The 19,161-nt window shown below is 31.7% G+C and overlaps 2 protein-coding genes across 2 annotated transcripts; both read right to left on the bottom strand.

Annotated features, from left to right (window-relative positions):
• Positions 1–679: 679 nt before the first annotated feature.
• Positions 680–5,251, bottom strand: LOC139868669 (protein MICRORCHIDIA 2-like). The gene is made up of 18 exons (XM_071857006.1): positions 5,087–5,251; positions 4,410–4,484; positions 4,101–4,135; positions 3,904–3,982; positions 3,730–3,819; positions 3,580–3,655; positions 3,405–3,483; positions 3,194–3,322; positions 3,012–3,110; positions 2,743–2,844; positions 2,504–2,650; positions 2,306–2,398; positions 2,176–2,227; positions 1,956–2,067; positions 1,678–1,882; positions 1,337–1,425; positions 1,135–1,177; positions 680–997 (listed from the first exon to the last, which is right to left on the bottom strand). Exons 1-18 carry the CDS (start codon positions 5,199–5,201, stop codon positions 899–901), a joined length of 1,719 nt encoding a protein of 572 aa, XP_071713107.1. The 5' UTR covers positions 5,202–5,251; the 3' UTR covers positions 680–898.
• A 3,059-nt stretch (positions 5,252–8,310) lies between these two features.
• On the bottom strand, positions 8,311–11,319 carry LOC139886538 (probable aldo-keto reductase 2). The gene is made up of 5 exons (XM_071870377.1): positions 10,989–11,319; positions 10,115–10,318; positions 9,846–10,018; positions 9,632–9,734; positions 8,311–8,878 (listed from the first exon to the last, which is right to left on the bottom strand). The coding sequence occupies exons 1-5, from the start codon at positions 11,202–11,204 to the stop codon at positions 8,546–8,548; spliced, it is 1,029 nt and encodes a 342-aa protein (XP_071726478.1). The 5' UTR covers positions 11,205–11,319; the 3' UTR covers positions 8,311–8,545.
• Positions 11,320–19,161: the final 7,842 nt, after the last annotated feature.

Here is a 19,161-nt window from a genome sequence, read left to right as displayed (position 1 = left end):
GATTATACGAGAAATAGCATGACGAGGTACATGGTTGTTGAAAGCAAGTGTTAATAGAATTGTTACTTGGGTTGCTGATATTGTAAAATATCTGTGTTGTTGAAAGCAAGTGAATTTGAGTCTCCACATGAGATTTCAAGTTGGTTCTATTTTGCATCTTACTAAGAGAAAGACCATCAAACAATTCCCAATCGTGGTCCTGATCAGATCGTCCCTATAATATACAAAAATATACAAGGAAAAACTTCATATATTTGAGATCTCTCTTGAATAATATCTTAATTCTAGTGACCGTACCATTAGATATCTTACAACAAATTTCTCTTTGAATAATATCTCAATTCCACCGACGTTTCATTAGATATCTTACAACCACAATCCCTCTTCTTTTTTTCTTTTTCTTTTTAATGTTTTGTGTTTGCTTACTTTCATGCCTCACTACTAAATGTTATTCTTATACCGAAGTTCTTTATGTTCATTGAGATTTATGAAATGTTTAGTTTTATGTTTTTTTGATTGTGAAAAGATTTTCAGATTGAGACGATAATTATGGCTTGGGTACAAGAAGGGTTTTATATTTTATTGAGTTTATTTGCGTTATATCAAACATTATCACCAGTAGCTTTTCTACTCTTTCTTATATTTTAGTGTTATATTGTCACTAAAACCGCAAGTGATATATCAGATGTACGTCTCTATTACTAGGTATCAGTCAATTCACTTAAGACTCACAAATTAACGTTAAACAACGACTATTGCAACACCATAACACTGGTGAAAGAGTTAGAATCGAGAGCCAAATATTAATAAACTACATTACATCAGCTGAACTTACTCATATTGTAAACCAACCGAACCACAAGTAGCATGAAAACAACAAAGTCAACACCCATGTTTCTCATTTTACAAGTTTCTGCTTTCTTAGAAACTCGATACGTGAAGAAATTTCAGCACATTTCATATTAGTCTCTGCAACCTTTTTCTCTAAATCCGCAACCTGTTCTCACCAACAATCAATACAGAAACCACAACATAGTTAATAATATAATAATAATAATAATAGCCATTAAATGCAAGTTATTTGAACTTTTTGCCAAGAATCTAAAAGAAACAAATGGCAAAATCTGGACCTACCGTATTTTTCAACTCATTCGTGCTTTGAATATACCCCTCACACCTGCAACAAAGACTTGTCATCTTTAGGCCAATCGTTATACCAGAGTTTCGAATATTAATATTTTAATATTTAATTTTAATATCCAAATACATAAGGAACATAATACTAGCCCCTAGTTCAAGAGAAGGCAAATACAAGCTGAAAAATACCAATTGTTACCTCATGAATAGTTGAATGTTTTCATCACACATTTGATCAATATCCCTTGAACTATTATCACCACATGCAACTTGTTGATCAAAACCCCCCTGTGACAACAACATCAAGCTCCATTACAGTCAATTTGTTACATAAGATCAGGTTTATGTTTATGTAAGTAGCAATGGAAGATGTAAGATATAGAATTATAAAACAAACATGTATGATGTATCTACAAAGAAGCCTGATCTTTGCATTAGTTGAATATTATGTGCCCAACACACAACCTGCCCGATCCACCCGACCCGGCCATTTTCCCACTTCTATAGATGTTAAGCAGAAGATAACAGACAAATACTCACAGTTACGAATCCAGGAGGAGCACGAACTACATGTACGTCATCGTTTCTCTCACGGATCCTTATTTGTGAACCACTCAAATCGGGTCTCGGGTTATCATTAAAATCGGGAACGCCTTGCATTTGAAGCGGTACATCACCAGTTTTCTGCATTTTACGCACAAAACTAGGATCTGGCTGGTGACCAATAAAGTGACTTTTCCTTCTCCTACATATTCGACAACAAATTATTGATTAAAATCTGAAAAATAAAGTAGAAATTGCGTTTACAAGTAACAAACCAATAGTCCATTTGCATCTGTTTTAGCTTCTGTTCCAGCCTTGAAAATACAGACGATCTTTCAAAATCCTGCTTGTCATGTGCTGGTTCTATGAAATTTGCTTCAAGAACTCCTGCGATACATAATAAATAAATAAATAAATAAATATATAATACAAATATAAAAAAATAAAAAACAGTACAATTAGTGAATGTATATTGTGAATGGAAAACAAGCTTACCAACAATTCCATATCCCTTAGAATTTCCCTCACCGGTTACTTTCCAGAAAGGCTGAAACATATCAACAAATATTGAAAACGAACTGGAAAATAGACAAATAAACACATTCAAATTTGTAAAAATGTGTACCCGGATAAGACGGTTTTTATGGTATATGTTGAATCCCGTAACTCCTATAGCTGGTGCTTCTTTAATAAATCCAAGGGTTGTCTCTGCAACAGCCTGCATCAGATTACAGAAAACACCGGTAAACATACTTAAATTAAAATAATAATAAATATAAAAAATAGTTATAAATGAATATATAATATAATTAAAAACATATACCTCTTTGACTGAAGAAACTTGTGGCCTGTAAGTGACTACTTCGCTATATTTCAAATCATCGGCCACAATGAACTGCTCAACTGGTTTCCCCCTTAGGATTATTTTGAAGTTTTTAAACTTTCTAAGGTACAACATTGAAGCATATGCCTGAATTTTAATCATAATAAATTACTTCAATTAGAAACTAATAAGATTCTTTTTTTCCAGTTAGAAAAAAAAAAATCAAACAAAATAATCACCCTTAATGAATGAAGAAGGCGGTACGAAATATGAGCTTGTGTATCAGCCGCTTTTCTGCTCAATTTACCCAAACGGGCAGCCTCGTCTCTCAATTTTATATCCTATATATATATATATATATATATATATATATATATATATATATATATATATATATATATATATATATATATATATATATCAGCAAAAAGTAAAATAAAGTACTTATTAGTACAACTATACAATAATGTTAATATCTTATAAAAAACGGTGAGTCAAATAGTCAAACCTCATCATCTTCATCGAAGTTTAATTCGTAGATACCTTCATCATTGAGCCATAAGTTGTAAATCATTATCTTTGTTCCATGCGACCCAATATCTTCAAACTGCAAAAAGATAGTGTGGTACAATATAAGCTGATATACTATTGTAGGTCATCATATAAATTGAGCATATAACATATACAAACCTGTTGAATTAGGTCATCTTTTGAGGCGAATGGAGACCATTCAAGAATCGTCTTCAAGTTAGTAGACCAATCGTCTTGTGTGCCATATAATATAGGTTCTGCCCAATGCCTCGAGATATCAAAATCAATCTGCAGCAATATTCTAATACATAAGTATAAAAATTAAAATTAAAAAGAGAGATTTATGATAAGATAATTCATATGTATCTACCATTGGAACGATGACATCATCCTGACCAGTTTTGCGTAGAAACGTATAGGATAAAAGACCAACACTTTGGGTTGCTTTGCTACGGAAAATTAAGTAACAAAAGGCATTAATGGTTTATATGACAAAATCCCATAAGCTCAACTTAAGAATAAATGAAAAAATATCAAAACGGTACCCATTACGATAAGCACGACTAAAAACAATGACATCAGCTCCTAAACGCATAGTGCTTGTCTTAAACCCATTACCATCTGAAGTGGAAAAAAAGAAGTTATTTTAAATAAACTAAAAATATTCCAAGATTTGAGTACATGTTAATAGTTACATTGGCCAATCGTGTTGTTTGTCTTCTTGGTTGAGTATCCCAAACTCATGCACTTGCGCATGCCATCTGGATCCATACCACCTCCATCATCTGCAACAACGGTTACAATTTACTGAACTTTAAAAGCATTATAATCATCAATTTCTGCAAATGAATACAACACAAGAACGGTACCAATAAAAAGCAAAGCAGAAGAATTGTCTCCTTTTGTGAATATCCTGTCAACCTTTATAAATGTTGCTCCATTATTGATCTGTTACACAAGGTTGACAACAAAACGTGAGCCATATAACATCAAATAGTAATATAATAAGACGTTTGTATTTTCATATTTCTCTTAGTTTCTTGTGACATATAAGGTTATTGGTTACCTCATCAACAGCATTATCCAAAAGCTCAGCAATTGCTGCAACAAGATACAAGTACATACTTAACAATTAGACCAACATTAACACTAAGAGATATTATAATGATTTGTGTATTGAAAGATGACCATGATAAATCAAAATTATCAGTTTACAAGTTCAAGAAGCATGTTGCAATGTCAAACTCACTACATAGGTTATAGGTTAAATACATCACTAAGCATAAATATAAATATACAAATATATAAGTTAACAAGATAAAACACCAGATATTATATATCTTCATATAGCATTACATATAACTTAAAATCACACCTCCAAAAGCCCATTTGTGTGAAGTGGCATTAGAATGAAGAAACTTTGGATGCACACGAGCATGTTCCAATTCACCTGCAACAAATTCAACAAGTTTTTAACAACAATTTCATTCTTAACCCTAACTACATTTAATTGATTTTCCATAAAAAAAACAAATAATACATTTCAAAGTTAAATGATATTATTAGATCCTAAAGGTTTCATCGCTTGCTAATTACACAGCTGACTCATAACAGTAACAGTAAGCGAATAGTAAACCCTTTTTTTGAAAGGCAAAATAATTTTATTAATATATAAATATATGTACATTATACATCCCCGAAAAGTAACAAACATCCAACGATTATAACTACTAGACAAATGAAATTAAAAACCGACTATAAGTAAAACCCCCAGGAGAGGGGACTCAACGAATCGAGTAGGGACACGAAGTAGTACACAGTGCTGATCGAGCAGCGACAAAGCATAAACTCCAAGGCCCGTTTAACCCCTGAAGATCTTGCCTTATAGAAGGTTAGCCACGAGAAGTAAACCCTAAACTATAAACCCTAAAACTAAAGTAAAAAATTGCATTGTTAGAGTCGATTAGGATGCAACAATAATGATAATAATGAATAATGATAACGATAAATACAATTAGAAAATTAATTAAACTAAATTAATTCAAAATAAACCTTGATTGGGAGTCCATTTAGTTGGACCAATATCAAAAGCTCCGGCTTTCCAAAAACTCCGGTTCTCTAATCTCCGATCACCGGCAACAGCGTTATTCTGAAGTTCCCTGGACATAATTAACGATTGATTGATAATCTAACAATAAATGAAGAAGGCCGATTTGTTTTGTTTAATCTTTTCTGGTGTTTATATGATTTAGGAGCTTTAGATTTAGAGGAGCTATTTTATAAAGTTATAAATATGGTCCGTAAAGTTGTATAAGTCAAATATATACAAAGTTAGCTATTTATTTCGTTGAATTTAACGGTCAAATAGTTAAATCTGCTAATTTTTATGGTACTTAGCATGTTATGAGTTAATAGATGTCAATGAATTGAATATGGATTTGGAGATGTTATATTCAAACTCTCGTTAGAGAAGCACGAGTAGAACGGTTTTAGTGTCAGTATGTGCTTAAATGAAGCGATTAAGCGTCTATAGTTTTTGTTCATCTATATATGTAATCAAATCCATTTAACTCCGATTCATTCATTTGTATCATAGCCAACGTATTAAAAAGGTTAATTGATATTCATGGGATATTAAAGTAAATGTAAAATATTTTCTAATATGTCACTGAAAGAAAAAAAAAGTATTGCAATAACAAAAGAATATGTCATGACATAAAAAAATTTAACCATAAAAACGTGTCTTTGTGGTTAATAAAATATAATTTGTTATAGTTACTAACTAGACATAGATATTGACAAGTGTGAATGTCTAATCTCTATGTTGTCTTGTTAAATTAAATACATGTATAATATATGGCTAAATTTTGATCAACAAAAGGCTAATAGTCAAGTCCGACAACGTGTTTTCAACAAGTCTGGCTCTTACAAATTTTAGCTATGCATGGTAGATATATGCATTTTGATTTGCTTTAATACACCAACAATAAAACTATCTCAATATATTAATCAGGGGCAGATCTACCTTGGCTCAAGTGGTTGCACGTGCAACCACTCAATTTAGCCGATGAAGTATAAATTTTTCGTTGTTTTCTTTAAATTTGTGTTATAAAATTAGCTGTAGTTGCCATTTTTAATGGAGTTTTTTCAAGAAAAGGTAAAAAACTTGTTGTAGGTGAGATGAAGATGATGATGGGGTCCACTTCTTTTCAAATTATTACTACCCTACCTATAAACGTGGTCCCTTCTTTTAGATTTATGTACTACCTCCGTCTGTCATTATTCTATTTTGGGCTGTAACATTCTGATAGTCTACTTCCATAAATAGAAAGAAAAGAAGATATTTTATTGATGTAAAATTGCGTATTTTTTGTCTGTGGACTATTGAAATGAGACTGAGAGAGTAGTATTTTATTAAAATTTCACTTTAAACCCTTGTCTTCAATGATGATACGTTTAGCCCTTCCAATTTATAATCTAATTTTACTTTTTGAACCATCCTATCCTAATCTAATACAGTTATGATTAATCTATTCTTATTTACAATTTTTATTTGATATAGTTACTTGTTTTTAAACAAACATTAATAATTTGAAAGTTGTTAAAAATGTTGGGTTTGGTTTTCATTTTTTTCTTTCTTATTTTCCTTTTTTGTTTGTTCTAGTACGTCTCATAAGGTCTTCTAACAATTTATATCTCATAATAAATCTTATTATAGAAACAAATAAGAAAATAAAAATGAAAATTCAAATACCTTTAAAAGCTTTTTTACTAAAATTTTACTTAACTGTTTTATATGTTATATATATAAAATGCGTGGCTGTATAAAGGTTTAACGTTTTTGTTCTCGATAAAAAGTTTTATCAAGTTGTTAAGACGGTCATAAAAAAATTTTGTGCTACCACTGATAAATTGTTTTAAATTGTTTTAGATCCGCCACTGATATTAATTACATATAGAATAAGATAATATATGTATCAACATTTTTTTTTATTTCACATTAATAGTTTATGGTATATATGTACGTGGACAAGTAAATGTATATGCATATATCAAGACTAGTGACATTTTCTTAATTACTTTAAAAATGAAATCTGACGTGGTGATATTTTTATAAATACTTTTTAGAACAATAAGATTGTATTAGAAAAACACTCTAGCAAGCAGCTAGAAAGAAACAGAAAACAACCATTACAAAGGAATAGAAAGTAAAAAATTACATTACATGATAAATTATATCTACCTCTAAAATTTTACCAAGAGAAACAAAGTAATTTAATGTATGTAATATAAATGTCCCATCTTCAGCAAAGCGGTGGGATTGAAAAGGAGAGCATTCCATATAAACCAAAGCGAAGGCGCAACAATGACAAAAAAATAGACGATCCTTTGAGCAATAAGTGGCGTATCAACCTTCAAACCATAAAAACCAGTTCTTGAATGAAAGACAAATTGGAATAGGAAGACCAATCCAAACCCGTATGGAAGACCAAATATCGAACGCCAAAGGACGACTGAAAAATAAGTGCTTCTGAAATGCTACTATACCTCGTTTGCAGCTAGGACATACAATGCTCTCGATCTCCAGGCCTCTAGCAGAGAGACTGTAACGAGTAGGCAACCCATCCAAACACACCCTCCATATGAAGATGTTGATGTGACATGGAAGATAACGGGACCAAATAGAAGCCAAACTACTGTCCGGCAGCAGCAGCAGCAGCTCATCAGTCAGTCATCAGTATGTTTATTCAAATTAAATCTGTTTGTGATTCTGTTTCTACACACCTCTTTCTTTCAAACACATTATCATACACATAATGGTAACAATGTTTTTTTTTCTTTCTAAGACTCGTGTAAACACGTGCAATAGTCGACTAATAGAATCATTGAACGTTTTACATTGATCAACCATTCAACTAAAATCACATTTCTAGTTATTGCGGCTGCCTGCTACTTGATCTCCTTATTATATCTCCATCTGTACTTTTACATATTTTACATATTTCATGCTTGTAATATTTCATGCTTGTAATTGTTGATGAAAAGCAAACCAATGCAAACACTGGTTCAAATGGTCAAACGGTCAAAAGCTTGTAATTGTTGATGAAAAGCAAACCAATGCAAACACTGGTTGAAATGGTCAAACGGTCAAAAGCTGTAAAATGTATTTGCTTGTAACTTAAACGAGGTGCATCCGAGTTGTTTGCATAATTAGAACTCCTAATATCCGAGTGGCAATGCTCAGTTTTTAGAGAAACCAACACTCAACTTTGTAATACATAAAAACAGAAACCAGCAAAAGAAACATGCCAAATGTGATATAATACATCGACTCCGGGTACTAACAAGATGTAATACCGATAATTACAAGAAACCGCACATCCACTTTATTTAGAAGAAACCCAACCTTATTGTAAAAAAGTAGTAATTCGTTAGAAATCACTACTACAAGGAGTCTTAAAAGCTATTTTCACCAGACGCTTTTCTTGTTCACTTTTATTAAACAGCAACTTAATTACCTTTCCAAGATGACAATGGAGGTGTTTCGGAATTTATCCAGGTCATGTGCATGACCGCATGCCTTTCCCCTTTCACTACATCACTTGAAGCAAACGATTCAAGTTCCGCCATCTCCTCTTTTGTTAGCTTTACGGACAAAGCACCAATGTTTTGGCTGAAGTTTTCAAACTTTGTGGTACCTGGTATTGGAACCACATCAGGTCCTTGGTGATGCACCCAGGCTAGTGCTAGTTGAGCCGCAGTGCATCCTTTCCTTGTAGCCATCTCATTCACTCGCTCAAATACGGTTTTATTGTGCTCCATGTTTTGAAACCGTGGCATACTCTGTAATAAATTCAATCAGAACTTACGGTTCCATTTATATTTATATGCTATATAATCAAAATAGTATATACGAATCTAACATTTTTAAAAATTAAAAAAAATAAATGATTTTTTAAGCAACGGCCCTTGTTAAGGTGCATCAAATTGTTGTACTAAGCGGTTTATATTGAATAAACTATCTTAGCGGTCATATGTCAGATTATTTTTTATTTTTTATTTTTTTTGCTAGAAAATAACAAGTTCATAAAAAACTTTGAAAATGTTAAGGATTGAATATAACCAATACTGATCACCTCATGGATTTCTATCGTGATTAGATATACTCTTTTTTACGTAAGCAACCGAGTATGATAATCAGATTCTGTCCTGTCCCGTGTTGTAACAGTGGTTGTCTCGGCCGACTAGTCGGTTTGATGACTAACCCGTCTGGTTACGCCCAAAAACGTCTAATAAGTCGGTCAACACTAAAAAAGCGGGTCAAAGTTCGGTCAAAATTTTAATATTTTTTATACTAAGATATTGTACCCTATACACCATACACATGTGATTGAAATTCTCATGTTTCAAATACTTATCTTTGATAAATTTTCCCGTTTAATATACTTATTATTACTATAAGTCAATGCTAGTCAACGTCCAACTCGACCGAATAGTCCTTTCATTGTCCCGAACCATTGATTTCCGTCTCGCAACTTTTCGGTAATAAATTAATAAGTATTGAATCATAGAAAAATAATATGAGCATATGCATACCTTCCTGAAGTCACCCTCTGTCAAGTTTTCGGCCAATGATGGACCAGCAGCAAGGAATCCCCTGCCGATAGGACTATAAGGAACAATCCCAATTCCAAGTTCTCTGCAAACACATTATCACAATCATTATTATTTATTACAAATAAATAAAACACAAATTATAACAGTCTGGATCACATGTTATTCCATACTCAAGTTGCAACCTGAAAATCACCTGCAAGTAGGAACGATTTCATCTTCCAAATCTCTAGACCATAACGACCACTCGTTTTGTACCGCAGTTATCGGATGAACAGCATGCGCCCTTCTAATGGTTGAAGCACATGCTTCTGATAACCCTATATACTTCACTTTCCCTTCTTCTACAAGCTTCTTCAGTTCTCCCATCTTTTTATAGTACATTTGTCACATTTATTAGTTTTAAAATTGAAATATGCACAAATTAACACACACACACACACAAAACAGCCAATGAAAACGAACCGTGACTTCGATTGGGACACGAGTATCAATCCGATGGATGTAGTAGAGATCAATACAATCAATATCAAGTCTCTTTAAACTAGCTTCACAAGCTGATCGAACATAAGCCGGATCACCACACGCTGCTACCTTTCCATCCATCCGTTGGATTCCAAATTTTGTAGCAATTTGAACTTTGTCTCTTAGTCCTCCTTCTTTCAGAGCCTGCAAAAAGTTTCAAATTCCCTAAATTATAATTACTATATAGCAAAACGGAATGTATCTAACTTTATACAAGGTAACTGAACAATTTTATATATCAGACTTTCAATATGTATCGGTACATTGACTTCTCCAATGTGTAAGCCATATTCTTGCTGATGTGTAAGCCGCATAAATTCACACACAGGTACCACATCACCGGATTACAAGTCATAAAAGTTCAAATACATCATATAATAGTAACCATAAGCTATATACATATATACATACACTAACAATAACAATAACAAATTTTAATAAAGTAGGAAAACTTCATAAGCTAACAAAAAATTTAAAATCTGATGTATAGTAATATCTCTACTACAAAAATGAGTGCAAAAAACTCATTCTTTTGCCAACAAATTGACTCTATGTTCAATTTTAAAACAATAAAGAAAATTTTGCCGAAAAAGAACCTGATGCAAGTACCTAATTTGCCAAAAAAGAAAACTAAAAATTAAACTCATTTCCTAAAAAAAACAAAATTTTAAGCTCCTTATTTACACCACAACAAGTACACAAATAATTATGTTACATTCTAATGGCAATTAGCCCTAATGAATTACACTAATACTATAAAAGGTATAGGTATCTGAGTAAAAGCATTATAAACCCTAAAAAATGGTTTACAAACCTTGCCAACAAGGATTTCGTTGGTGTGAGGGCCGTAGACGTCTGACGTGTCAAGGAAGGTGACACCGGATTCAACAGCGTGATGAATAAGCTTGATCATATCGGGTTCGGGTTTGGGTACGCCGTAATTACCGGACATACCCATACAACCCAAACCCTGTGCTGATACAACTAAACCTTGTGAACCTAATTTCACTTTTGGTACTACCAGAGCCATTGCTTTTTAACTGTTTCTTAATCCTGATCAATTCTTATATACAAGTATTGTGTTTGTTTGTGCATATATAAACAGTATCTGGGTTTGACTCTGAAACTGAAGTGAGTTAAAATGATGAACTCATTGATGACGATACAACAGAGAACGTATTCGATTTCTCATCTATATTTTGCTCAAATTTAAAAGGGTACATTTATAAATGTAATAAAGTTTAAGGGTTAAACTATATATTTATTCATATTCATCTTTTCTCTTATTTTAATCGATCTTGTTGTTAACATTTATTTTATTTTTTATTTTTATTTTTATTTATTTTATTTTTTTTTTTATAAAGAGGGACAAGTCTCCGGAAAATAATCTTGCTGTTAACATCACAATTAGTATTAGAGATTCAGAGATAAATGTTTGTAAAAGTGTTTACATTTTAATAATTGTCACCTAATAGAAGTGACATAGCACTTTATGATTCATGTACAATTTTGTATCATAAACTCACAGTTATATCCCTAGATTAATTTAGGAAGTTGAACTTATATTATTATTGCAAGTATAATTAAAAGTAAAATAGGTAATTAGGTGTACATTGATCAAAATGGATATGCAAAGATCAACTCTCAAAAATTAACGTATAACTATTTTATATAATACTCTTATGTATCTTAATTGTAATGTTAAAAAAAAAAAAACTTATTTGTAATGTTAAAAAATTCATTTGTTTATACTTTTAACATTTGAATCCCAGATCTGATCTTCATCTTGATTCTTCAACGGTCTCAGCAGAGTGGTGCACAACGGAAGGTGTTTGAAGATCACACCACTAACTAAATATGTCATCGTCGATTGCTAGACAACAACATCCCCCTTGACTTAGTTGTGATATGTCTTGAAGCTTTCATCAACGTATACCTTTGTCGATCGCTAGACAACAATCTCCTCCCTAGATATCCGATGTGAATAGCTTGTATAATTTGCTTGATTTGAAACGGAGTGTCGAAACTCTAGAAGCTCCCCCTGAAAGTACATGGGATCTTCATTTCAAAGTCTCGATCAATTGCTATTAGCTTTTACCAACTTCAACCTTTGTCGATTGCTAGACAACAATCTCCTCCCTAGATATCCGTTGAATGCTATTGGTTTATATAGCATGATTTGAATAATTCCCCATATGATGTAGGGTCTTCTTTGAATCTCTAGCTCCCCCCCCCCCCCCCCCCAAATCAAACAATTCTTTCTTTAAACTCGAGTCTTGCAACGTACATATACAAGAGTCTTTGTCAAAGCATCACTTCATGTGTAAAGAACACTTCGAATTCTTGGAAGCACCTCCTTGGCGTCGATTACGAGCAAAACCCTCTGAAAATTACATACGAAACCCTCTTGGAAGATGTTTCATCATTACAGATGTTTTGGCGTCGATTGCGAGCAAAACTCTCTGAAAATTACATACGAAACCCTCTTGGAAGATGTTTCATCATTACATATGTTTTGGCGTCGATTGCGAGCAAAACCCTCTGAAAATTACATACGAAACCCTCTTGAAAGATGTTTATACTTTCTTGATCATTACAGATGTTTTATCGTCAGAAAGAGTGCTTTGACTTTGAAGAGTAAGTGTATGGAAGTCATGATATGAAGTTCGAGTCCCGTATTGAATTACACGGGAGTCATTATCTGAAGCGCGAGTCCTATACTGAGTGTATAGAAATCATTATCTGAAGCGCGAGTTCCACACTGAAGTATATGGAAGTCATCAAGAGAAACATCAATCATATTACTTTTCTCCCCCAAAATGATGAATTTTTTTACAAAAAGGCATCATTTTCAATTGGTTGATGTTTATCGGCAATTCCCATATCATTTTATGAGGTATAGGGTGAAAAGTGTGGAAAAGTAACCATTTAGGACCATGGATAAAAAAAAAATTCAAAAGTTAGGGACTCGAAATGAAAATTTTTAAAACTTTAGGGACCAAAAATGTAAAATTTTCAAAGTTGAGGGGCTGAAAATGTAAATTTCAGAAAGTTCAGAGACTCAAATTGAAAATTCTGAAAAATCTGTAAAGTTTTTTTTCACAGATGGTCCTTTAGGTTAACGATCGTTAAAAATTTAACGGAATTAACTAACGGTCGTTAGTTTTGAAACGGATCAGAAATGGGTCAAAATCTGGGTTTGGATCCGGGTTTGAACTGGGTTGGATCCAGGTTCTGGTTCCGGGTTGGATCGGGTGGCTGGTTCATGGGTCAGGTACATGGTTGGTGGTTCAAGTTTAAAGTGGTGAAGGGGGTGAATGGAGGGTTCATGGTTGATGGGGTCAGGTGACAGGTTCAGGTGATGGATGGTGGGGTTCGTGGATGGTGGAGTGAGGTTTAAAGGGTTCAAGTTCAAATGTGGTCAGTTGAGGGAAGGGTTCGTGGAAGGGGTGAAAGGGATCAGGGGGTTCAAGGGTTGAAGAGTCATGTGGATGGGTCACATGGGGTTTAGCCGGTTCAAAGGGAGGGGTGACGATCCAAGGACAGTTGGGGGTTCGAACGAATCAAGATACAAAGGTGACCATATACACGGATGTAGGTGACAAGGAGACAACCGTGGGACCCACTGGTTAAACTTCACATATATTATAGAAAATGCCACCCGACATACTATATCTCTTCTTCTTCTTCTTCCCTAATTTTCTTTTTTTTTTTTCGAGCACAATGGTTTCGAGCACTTAGGTATTTGAGCAACATGATTTCGAGCACCATGATTTCGAGCACCAATCTTTTCATGCACCAAGTATTTCGAGCACTAAAATGAAGAAGAGAGGTGGCGGTTTGTGGTGGTGAGTGGTGGTTTGTGGCGGCTTTAATGGAAACACCCTCAAAACACAACCAAAACTCATGAAATTTTGCAGATAGTAGCTTTAGGACCCGGTGAACACTTCTACAATTTCAGATTTCGCAAACAATTCACCAAAATCACCAATTAATTCAAAATTAGTGACTATATTTCGAAACACAAAAATTCATGGATCTCCCTCTCTGCTACGAATCAAAGGCTGATATTTTGAACACACAATCACGAGATGATTACCAAGCTTTCCATTTAAATACTTTTTCCAAATTGGTTCAAAATCTCATAACCCATAAAATCAAGACGAATTTAATAAATAAAAAAACTCAGATCTGTTTGGGTTTGATGAATTTAAAACAGTTGCAGCAAGATGAAATTGTAGTAGTAATCAGATATGAAGGAATTTTTTTTTTTTTTGGAATAAAGAAAAATTAGGATATGTATGATGAAACTGAATACGCTTCTGTTTCAGAATCTGATTAAGATCGGTGTTTAACAGCTTGAATCTGTAATATTTTGGTGTTTCATCTCAAGAAACCTCCAAAAATTGAATCAGTGATGTTTTTGATAATAGGTTTTGGATAAAAAAAAGTTCATACAAAAACATATTTTTGGATTAGGATCGATGTTTGATTAGATCAAACACCTGCTCTAATACCAATTGTTAGTCCCTAAAACATGAATGTGTATGAATATTGATAAACATGATATGAATATTGAGAGAATAAGTCAATTGGTCAACACTTCATTTATTATCATGTGGCTCAAATGTGGCAAGCACTTGACAAAGGGATCATTGAGGTCCTATATATAGCCTCATATATAGGACCCTCATTACAAGGCTAGGAAACATAATCTGACTCATTTCAGGATGTCAACAATGGTCTATAACGTGTCGGATGCAATTACTATCCTTTGTAGGAGCAATAGAAAATCTCACCCTTTGGTTTTTCCGGTCTGGCACAAGGTCCTATCTTCGACCATCCTATGCAACCACCGTTCTTAAGGTTGACACCCGATTTGGTTCAGGTGACCTAATGAATTCCAGGTGAATTCCTAGGATTTTACGTTCAATGTTAATGAACGCATTAAAAATGGGTTTTTCAGAAAAAAAATCGGTTTGTAATTTTGATCAAAATATTTTCTCGTTCAAGCTCGAGTTTAGGTATCATCGAATTCCATGAGTTTGAATTCTCAATCTTTAAAAGTCAATCTCAAGGATTGAGTAATATCAGTCTTAAAAGCTGATTTTTGATCTTTTAAGGAGATTATCCTTTCTGGGGGTCTGATTCATTAGTCTTATCAAGCTAATTTGCACGGCGCCCTCCCCATTTTACGAGACAGATCCTCTCACGGTTAGGATAAGTCTGACCACTTGGCGACCCTGTTTGATGTTGAGGTCCGTGGATTTCCTGCTGATTTTAGTGATGACTTTTTTAGATTTTTCGTCAACCTACAGCTGGTCTGGACGACAACTTCCTGACCTAAATCAAGAAACGCGTTTCTTTTTCGGAAGACTTTACTTCCTTTTAATGATGGAATTGATTCATCGTGTAGATCCATCTTTCTTTCAAATATATTACAGTTTTCCGGGTAAAACAGTTAATTTTGTCCAAAACAAAAGTATCTTCAATTATTTGTACACAAATATGTGATATATGTTCAAAATAACTTGGTGAATTTTTCCCACACCTGGCTTTTATTTTCCTTTTTATTGTCCTCTATTCCATTTTAAATGAATTCTAACATTTTGGGTTGTTTCTCAATTTATGTCCTTTCCGAGGTAACAATAATTTCGGTGTTTAACACCTAGTTTTATCGTTCATAAATATGTATAAACATGATTTTGAGTTCATTTAATTGAAAATTTTGAAAAATTTTACTAGAATTGAATAGTCAGTATATAAGACTAGGGCTGTTCTTTATTATCAGAGAGCACTAGATTCTAATACAACTACTGCGTTACTAGTATTTTTAATGGTAACCAAGTGTATAAGTTAAAAATTTTAAAAATCCAAAATAATTTAACCCCTTCCCACACTTAAGATCTTGCAATGCCCTCATTTGCAAGAAATCAGTAACAATTTTAAATTATTGAGGGTGATTAGCGTAGAAAAATGATTAAATTTTACCAAAGTTTCCAAACATATTGGCGTTTGTTTGCTGAATGATAAATGGTGCACATCATTTGTTCATTCCGTCTTGTTGTTACATCACATTTGTTTTTCGTTTTGTCGTCAAAACTAGTAGCTTTTGCTGAACTTAATGTCAGTCTTTGAAAATGTGTTGTTTTACCCTGTTGTGTACATGAAATAAAATACATACAATAATAACATGCATGGTAATTTGAAATGGGACTTTAAATCCCACTTTCAAATCAAATATGAAATATTAGTACAACATAATAAAAATATTAAACTTACATAAAAGTATCAAAATATAATGTGTTCAAACATAAATAAATAGAAATAATAAAAAGATAAAAATCATAAAAATCACCAACAGGAACTATATCAATCTGGATAGGGGTTCCAGTTCATGTCGTCGTCCGGGTTCCATGGTTGGTGATATGTGTACTGATAGGCCTGGTTAGGGTCGTAGAGTGTGACGACCCGGAAATTTCTGACCAAATTTAAACTTTAATCTTTATATTATTCTGACATGATAAGCAAAGTTTGTTAAGTTAAATCTCAAGGATTTTAAACTATGTTTATACATTCATTTAAACCTCGACCAAATTCCAATGATTCACGAACCATTAAATGAACATATATGAATATGTATGTATATGTGTATATGTTATAAATTGAAAATGTCAACAAAGTATTTAAATGTATAATGCTTTATATGAACGTATTTGTTTCAATATGATTATCGACGAAATTAAAAAAATATATATTAAATGATTGAATTATCAGAAACATTGAATTATGATTACAAGTCTCTGTTGAGAGGTCCACTATGATTTGAGAAAATCTATTCCTCTTAACGATATTCGGAATAATTTGTAAAGTTATTTATAAATAAAAATAAAAAGTGTCATTTACGAAAGTTAGACAAAAGCTAGTGGAAAATTGGTTTCCATAATATTCTATTAATCTATTTTCAAACGTACAAAAATATTTTCAGTTTAAAAAGAACTTTATTATTAAAACGTATATAACTTTTATAAATATCTAGAATCACTTTTGACAACTCATTACTTAACCAGTATAATAAATATAACGATATTTATATTTTATTTCATTAAATATATATAACGATTTAAATTAATATTATATATATTTATACGCGTATTATACATACATAGTTTTTATATTTTTACTATACTTTAACTTTACCTTTACTTTACTTTTACTTTACTTTAACTTTAATAATTCACTTTAATAATTCATACTTTAATAATTCACTTTAATAATTCATACTTTAATAATTCACTTTAATAATTTATACTTTAATAATTCACTTTAATAATTCATACTTTAATAATTCACTTTAATAATTCATACTTTAATAATTCACTTTAATAATTCAAAAATCTATTATAAATAGAATTCAATAGGTTTCATCATTTCATAGAAACTTGAAAATATATTTCTCTAAACTCTCTCAATCGATTTACATATATATATATATATATATATATATATATATATATATATATATATATATATATATATATATATATATATATATATATATATATATATATATATATATATATATATATATATATATATATATATATATATATATATATATATATATATATATATATATATATATATATATATATATATATATATATATATTTGCTCTGTATTATTTCAAGATATTATTAGTATACATAAAATATTACGACGGAGTGATGTCCGAGTGATTTCAAAATAGTTTTTTTGAATGAGTCGAAGCTAAGAAAATTATGGGTTATAGCTATGGAGGTGATGGGTATGGTTCATGGGTATGCTCGTGAGGTCAATCTAGTGTTTATCATCTCCGTTGCGTCTACGTACTGTCCTGCAATATTGAATCTCAATATTGATACGTGAGCACTCATAACTTAACTTTTATATATCAATAGTGTATCCCTGACTAGTGCTCGAGTATATAGGATTATGCATGCTTGTACATTCGATATTGTCCTTAGATAGGTTTGTTGAATCCTGAATTAGATACATATGCTACTGAGATAGGGTATATGATATGCATGTCATTGGAAAGCTAGCGAAAAATTAAGAACTTTTCATTTAGATATCGAATGGTTTCGATGAACGGATTAGAAGTTATAGTCAACTGAATTTTAGTATTATTGTTAAAATGATTATTATTACTATCGTCGTTATTATTTTAATAAAAATATCATTGTTATTATAAAATATCATTATTACTATTATGTTAGTATTATCATTTTATCATAATACCATTTTTAGTAAATATAAATATTGTTATAGAATAATAATAATTATTATTACAAAATAATACAACTTTTACTTATTATTATTATGATCAATATTATTTTATCAAATAAATAGGGGATACAAAGATATTTTTCACCACGCGTAATATAATTACATTAATAATACTTACCACTATAGTTTTACGATATTAAGTGAACTTTATAAATTTTACTACTTAAGATATATAAAAGTATATTTTATTATATATAAACGTTAATATAAATTTTTATTAATAAATGACTTTTATTATTATAAAATCTAATAAATATATTTAAATATATAAAACGACTATAGTTAAGTTATATAATAAACACGTATAAATTTTAGAAGTCATTTTGAGTCAAGTTGACTTTTGTTGACTTTTGCATATTAGTCTCGAGCATTAGGATTGTGGTACACTATGACTTGACCAAAAATTGTTAGACAAATATTGACCAACATATAAATATATATAATTAATATAGGTTCGTGAATCCGAGGCCAACCTTGCACTTGTTAAATGATGTTATATGTATTTTTACTACGAAATACAGTATGGTGAGTTTCATTACTCCCTTTTTATATATTTTTGGGCTTAGAATACATGCGCTGTTTTATAAATGTTTTACGAAATAGGCACAAGTACTAAAACTAATTCTATGTGGGTTTAAACCAGAAATATACCCTTAGCT

Source organism: Rutidosis leptorrhynchoides, chromosome 1 (genome assembly GCF_046630445.1).
Source record: "Rutidosis leptorrhynchoides isolate AG116_Rl617_1_P2 chromosome 1, CSIRO_AGI_Rlap_v1, whole genome shotgun sequence".
NCBI classification, from domain to species: Eukaryota; Viridiplantae; Streptophyta; class Magnoliopsida; order Asterales; family Asteraceae; genus Rutidosis; species Rutidosis leptorrhynchoides.
Note: the sequence above shows the minus strand (reverse complement) of the source record. Positions and strands in the feature narration are given on the sequence as shown.